Raw genomic sequence first — 6447 nt, forward strand, 5'->3', positions numbered from 1 at the left:
GAAGAGCAGCACTGTGGTGTGCAGAAACGAGCAGCGAGCCAACAGTTTCAGTCTGATTGTCTCAGAGTGACTGTCAGTTTCTAAATCATCCTTGTTGTTTTTCCTAGCAAAAATTAGTATTAAAGAAAGCTAAAGGAGGGTCAAAATGAAATCCTCGTGCTGCAGGACTCGGGCGAGCCAGTAATGGCCTCGGCTGTTCCTGCCTGTGGTGGCCCTTCCGCTAACATGGCCTGTCCTGGTACTGTGGCATCTCGCCTGTCAGAGTGCTCCCGCTTTCAGTGCATGTCTAAAGGGCAAAAAGCGACGTACTGGGCTCTGGTGTGTGACAGCACCCCCCTGGCAGACGCACAGCAGGCATCTCCGCTCCTGGTCATCAACCAGGATGAGGAGACTGCTGCAATCGCCTCGCTTTTCCAGTGCTGTCAGTGCGCGGCCTGTCTGGAGCACAGGCGTCCTGTCCTTCATCCCTGGCTACCACCTTCCAGCACCGGACTGGTGCTGCTGACACCTGCACCTCGTCGGGTTCTCTTCTGGCATTTACAGCTACGTTGCCTGTTCTTTGATTAGAAGATCCTCCATTTCTGCTTAGGAAAACATTAATATGTGCAAGCACTTTGCAGGATAGGGAAACAGTTCCACAAAGTCAACCTTTTGCTTCACAGAGCCGTTTTCTGCTTCTCTGCTGCTAGCAGATCTGGAGTCGCAACTGTTTGGCTCTTGGTACATCGCAGATCTCAATAGTGTACACCTTTCTTGTGACATAAAAAGCGATTATATCTGGCGATAGTGAGTAATCATAAAGGTTTTTTAATAAAGCTTTTTCAGGAGCTGTATGGACATTTTTACACAAGTTTTTTCTTTGGCATAACCGTGATTGATGTCGGCTTGGTTGCAGAACTGGGGCTGGAGGATGGTAATACACTCATATCACAAGCAAAGCTATTTCAGTCTTTCCCTGAGCCTATTTGTTGTTTAAATTAATTATGCTTTTCTCACCAAAGCAACCTTTTCTTTGGTTTGTCTTTTCTCAGTGGCATCAATAACGTCCTGGATGCAAGATCAGTTGGAATGAAAATTTTTGAAGACTATGCCATTTCTTGGTATTGGATTTTAATGTAAGATTTTCATGGGTATTTTTAATTTTTCCAAATTCAGTTTGGAGCGTGCAGGGAATTAAGAAATAGATCATGTATTTTTTTGTTACCAATCCTACTTTTAAACTCAAGGAACAACTGTAATTTCCTTTCCTCACATGGTAATAATGTTGTTACGGTTCTGTACATGGGGTAAGGATAGCACAGCATACGTACATAGAGTGTCAGTTCGTCTGGAGTAGCTTTTTAATATCCTACCAGGCAGAAGAGCAGAGGTGCTGTCTTCTGTTGCAGGACCCATCTGCGTGGTAATTCCAAAACTGAAGAATCTTAATTAAGAGACTTTCAAACCATGTGCAGTTGCTAATGTCATTAGTGTATGTATAACACACACAATTTCTAAATTCATACTAGCAATATATCATTAAATCCACTGTAATCCATAAATCCAATATAAATCCATAAATCCAATGCAGCAGGCAAAGCAACATCAAGAACAAACATTACTGAACAGTATTAACTTTGTCTTGCAATCAAGCCTCACTAATCACCACTTTGTAAAAATGCAGCACTGTAACAAAAGAAGTAGCTATTTTGCTGAAGCAAATACGTAAGTATATGTTAATTCTTAGCCCATTAATAGTATTTTTGATGGTCCAGTGTGTTGATCAATTTAAAAAGCAGCAGAAGTCTGCCAGGGGAGATCCTGTAACATGTACATATTAAGCATACATTATTCAAGCCTGAATGCAAATCCACAAGAAGACATACATAAAATTTAGGTACCAAACTTCATGTGGAGAATTAGCCAGTTCAGAAACATAAGTTGTCAGCGCTTAGAGGTGTTCAGTCGCTGGTGGGAGGACAGCTTTGTCATGGTCTGATACTGTGCTCAATAGTCAGTGGCCAGGAACTCGCTGGCATTCAGTAAGCTCGGTTCTCTCTAGATCTCGTATGGAAATCAGGCTTATGGTGCACGTTCTTTCAAATCACTCAACAAGTAGACGGAAGAAAGAATTCACCATTTTTTGAACAGAAATTCTGAATACTGAAGCCAGTTTTCACATTTCAAATATGATATTTTTAACAGGAATTGTTGCTGCTTTCAAAGTAGTTGGATTGGATTTGCTTCACGCTTTTCACCAAATGATAGCATACATCAAACAATTTCTTGACAAACATATTTAAGAGCCAGAGTTTGGGTGATGACAATGAAGGCCTGATAGTGAAAGGAAGCTGGATTAAAAATTAAATATATAATTTCTCTAGTTGTTTTAGCACACCCCGGAAGAACTGCTGCTTTCAAGCCTCAGTTTAGGGGAACCTGTCAGTTGAGGACAGTTGTTACGCGGTACTCGGTTTGTATTACTAGGACTTGTGTGTATCTAAAGATAACTAGATAAAGGTAACTTACTGCTTTCAAGAGTAGAGTTATAAGCTCCAAAACTACACCTTTTTTTTGAGGAATAAATTCTGAATTTCAAACAAGCCATTCAGAAAGGGAAAATACGTCATGCTAGGAAGCCTTTAAAGGGCTGGGACTTAAGACCAGCTTACAAAGGTTTAACTAAATAAGCTATATTCTTTTTCTTGTCCCTCTGCCCATCTGCCTTTGTTTGCCCAAAACATCTGGTTTGATTGTTCGTGATCAGGGTCACCCATTTTTATCTTTGGTAGCTGGCTAAATAAGCTGGGACTGTTCAGAAGAGAAGTTACTGAACACAGGCAAGAGGTTTTAAATTTGTTTGAGTTTGTACTAATACAAAATTCTGTTGTAGCACCTACTAAAAATTCTGAGAAATCGAATGTTCTGTGAAGCATCTGAGCTGGATGTTTGTTGGATGGGATTATTGTTCACATTGCTTTAGAAAGCCTCGCTGAGTAAAAACGCCTTTTTGCAGTCATTTCTCCCTTTCTGACTTGCTTTCAGGGAGTGAAATGAAAACAGGTATTTCCTTACCACTGACTTGATAAAGGGAAGACACTCTGTAGATGTCTTTCCTAGGGGCCCGTTGATAGCTCTCAAGAGTTTTCTTTTTATGCATCACAGTGCCCTGATAATTTCGTCTTCAGATGGGTATAAAGAGTCACTGGTTTTCTTCCTAAATTTAATTCTTTTTTTTTTTTTTATTTGTAGGAAAGCTCCTAGAATGTTACTTTACTAACATTGTTTCTTTGCAAGGAGGGATTTTTAATGGAGGACGTAAAACAGAAAACAGCAGCCTCCCACAGATGGGTGTTCCTCCAGTTCAGCTGTCTGTACTGCAGACTAGACGGTGGCCTGGAAAAGGCAGCGAGTTGTGCAGCTGGTGCAAACGACCGAAAAGGCCTTGTCCCAGTGCCAGTCAGCCTGAGAACCTCATGTGCACGAACACCTCTGGCTCTGCACTGAGAGATAGTCACAGATAAGCTATTTGTTTCCAATAGCAGATAATAGCCGTGAGGATCTGTTTCATAAGGAATATTTTGAAGTACATTTTCACAAATCTTTCTCTCGTGTGAGGTGACGTGACCCTCGTTTGGAGTAACAGGCATGCAAGAAAGGGAAGATTTTCACGCGTGTTTTCCCTGTGTTTGTTTCTTGTCTTTCTAGTGGGCTGTTCATTGCGATGATTGTGAGTCTGCTCTTCCTTGTGTTACTGAGGTTCACGGCTGGGGTTCTCTTCTGGATTTTCATCTTTGGTGTGATTGGAATTATAGGCTATGGTAGGTGTAACGTTCTAGCCTCTGAGGCTGTTTTTCCTTATTGCTTAAGTTTGGGCAAGGAAAACCAGTAGTTACATCAATTAAATGGTACAATTGGGAGAACTAATGCCTAGTTTTAGACACAGTTAAGTGAGAAGGGTGTAAATGGCAGCAGAATTCAGTAAGAATCCAGCTGTGCTGGTACTTAGCACCAGATGTAGTAACCTGAATTACCTACCCACAGTATACTTAGTCTGTTTCCACTTGTACTGGTATTGCTTTTCTATATATGTGGTGTTACAATTGACTAGTCTCACAGTAATGCATTTTTGGTTTTTGCTTACCTGACATGCTGAGGACAAAACAGTTGGCTTGTAAAAGGCTTTTTTAAAAAAACTTGTCTTTGCACTCTTCAGAAACACTTCTTTTATATTGATTGTTTTTGAAAAGGCATCTGGCATTGTTACTGGGAGTATGACCATCTTAAAGGAATACCTGGATCTGACCTCACTGTTTACGACATTGGATTCCAGACAGACTTCAGAGTGTACCTGCAACTGAGGCAAACATGGTTAGCGTTTAGTAAGTGCCCTTTAAACTTGGTATCTGTTAATGGATATTCAGGAGAATCAAACGCTTCCTTGCTGCAGTTTCTGCCTTGTTACATCTCCTCCTCTACATGTGTCGCTCAGAGAAGTAAGCGAAAGTCTCTGTCTTTGTATTGTGCAAAGATCTGCTTTTTTTGCGCAGACATGAGTGTATTTCTAAGGGGGGATAATGCAATCCCGCATTAAAACAAAATCCTACTGGAATGAGACAGCATGCAGCATACACATCCCTCCCCAGGGAGGGAAGGGTGGAAGAGAGGACAAAGACCTGTCAACTCTTATTTGCAGTGCTGGTACTGCTCTGTTAGAAGGCACACAGCCACGAACCGACGATGACTGGGACATGACCTGAACCGTGACCCGCTGCCTCTGCCCGTTGGTAGCTAAATGAATAGAGCAGGAGTTTACTGCTTAAATCGCCTTTCTCTGCTCTGTGTCTTCATTTGTGTCCATGTTGGATCATTGAGCTCACGAGCCATCTTCTACATATTGTTGAGGCAGAGCTTTTCAGTATGCTGTCCCTGGAGAATATTAGGACTTTATTATGCTTTCCCTTGTAAATCTCCCAGCTCTTGCCCTGCCTGATTCCTAGCAGCCAATGCACAGTTTGTCTAGAGGTCAGCGTCACTTTCAGATGAGTAAATTGAGGCACTCGGGAATTAAATTGCTTTTCCAAAGTCACCCAGAAAAGCAGTTAAATATCCTTGAAGAAAATGTAGGTCCTCTTAGTCCTAGTCTAGAACGCGTCATGTACTGACATTGGTTTCCTTTTTCACAATGTTTGGGACAAGCTACATTAACTTAACAGAGCGGAACTGGAATGACGCCGACTTTAAAGAAACCTGATTATGTCTTTCTTCATGGGGAACCATATCAACAATACGTGCTGAAATGCATGTAACAAAAACTTTGTTCTGAACAGTCTGTGGCTCTGAGCGCCACGGCGGTCACTTGCCACCTGCAGTTGTGGTGGGCAGGGGTACTGATAGCACTTGGGGTCGCGGTTATCATCGTCTGCGACTCTCTGGGTCTGCGTTCTGAGACTCTGTCTAAGCTGTGGGACCTGAAGCCAATTCCATGTCCCTTTGCAAACCTCCAGAAAAGTCAAGGCTTAGGGACACTATCCCTTCTGTCTTCCTCTCCCTCCACAGAACTTCTTGGTTACACCTGGAGGAGACGGGTCCTGCTGTGCGCAGCCATCCACAGCCGCTGGGCTGGTTGAAAAGCTGTCCAACCCCCTGCAGCACCTAGAATTAATGGCTGTGTCTCAGAGCCAGAGGACATGTGCTTCAGGCATTAAAGGCTCTGTCTTCCCTGGATGAAGTCCAGGGAATTTTTTACTTTCTCCTGCCAAAGTAGGTTTTGAACTGACACAAATAGAAATCAGACTGAAGTGGACTCTTTAAAGCAGATCTGGGTTATGGTTGAAGCACTGCTCATAACTGAGAGGAGATGTTCTGGGACATGGTGCTCTCAGCTTTTTGAGCACCACGCTGAGACACAAGTTCCTGTGATTCCAGCAGCACAACTGAAAGGTGAAAATAATTTGTCCAAAACTGTCCTATCGTAGCCTCTTTTGTTAAACTCAAATGAGGTGAAAGGAGCTCATGCCAGGTTAATACTCAAACAAACCTTTTGATTTAAATACACCTAAATGTTAGAATAATATATATCAGAAAAATGCACTCTTCATTAAAAAGTTGACTCTTAACCTCCTTTTCCTCCTTTTTATTTATTTTATTGTCTCTAAGTACTACAAATTAGCAGCATTAGAGTATAAACGTGCGAAATGCTTGTTTATGGAAAGTAGAATTTGTTAAGGGTAAACTCTGTCAAAGGCCAAATACTGTAGTCACATTTAAGTAAATTACGATCTTTGTCTGAGAATGGTATGTTCCATTTTTCTTCTAAAATTATCGATGCTAATGTCAGAGTTCTACACATTCAATTATCAGTGCTAATGTCAGGGTCCTACATGTTCAGACTAACTCTCTGCATGTAGAACTTCTCTACACTGGAACTAGAAAACTATGAAATGGGATTGAAGACTGGCAGGTGCA

General features: G+C 41.8%; 1 protein-coding gene across 1 annotated transcript in view; it reads left to right on the forward strand.

The window, feature by feature from the left end:
- The window catches only part of SLC44A5 (solute carrier family 44, member 5), a 50793-nt gene that overhangs the window by 29280 nt on the left and 15066 nt on the right, over positions 1-6447 (forward strand). Inside the window, exons 9-11 of the mRNA XM_009883953.1 lie at positions 1032-1115; positions 3688-3800; positions 4230-4361. Coding sequence (XP_009882255.1) covers positions 1032-1115; positions 3688-3800; positions 4230-4361 — 329 coding nt within the window. The remainder of the gene's footprint in view (positions 1-1031; positions 1116-3687; positions 3801-4229; positions 4362-6447) is intronic.

The sequence above is a fragment of the Charadrius vociferus genome, unplaced genomic scaffold (assembly GCF_000708025.1).
Source record: "Charadrius vociferus isolate BGI_N301 unplaced genomic scaffold, ASM70802v2 scaffold423, whole genome shotgun sequence".
Lineage (NCBI taxonomy): Eukaryota > Metazoa > Chordata > Aves > Charadriiformes > Charadriidae > Charadrius > Charadrius vociferus.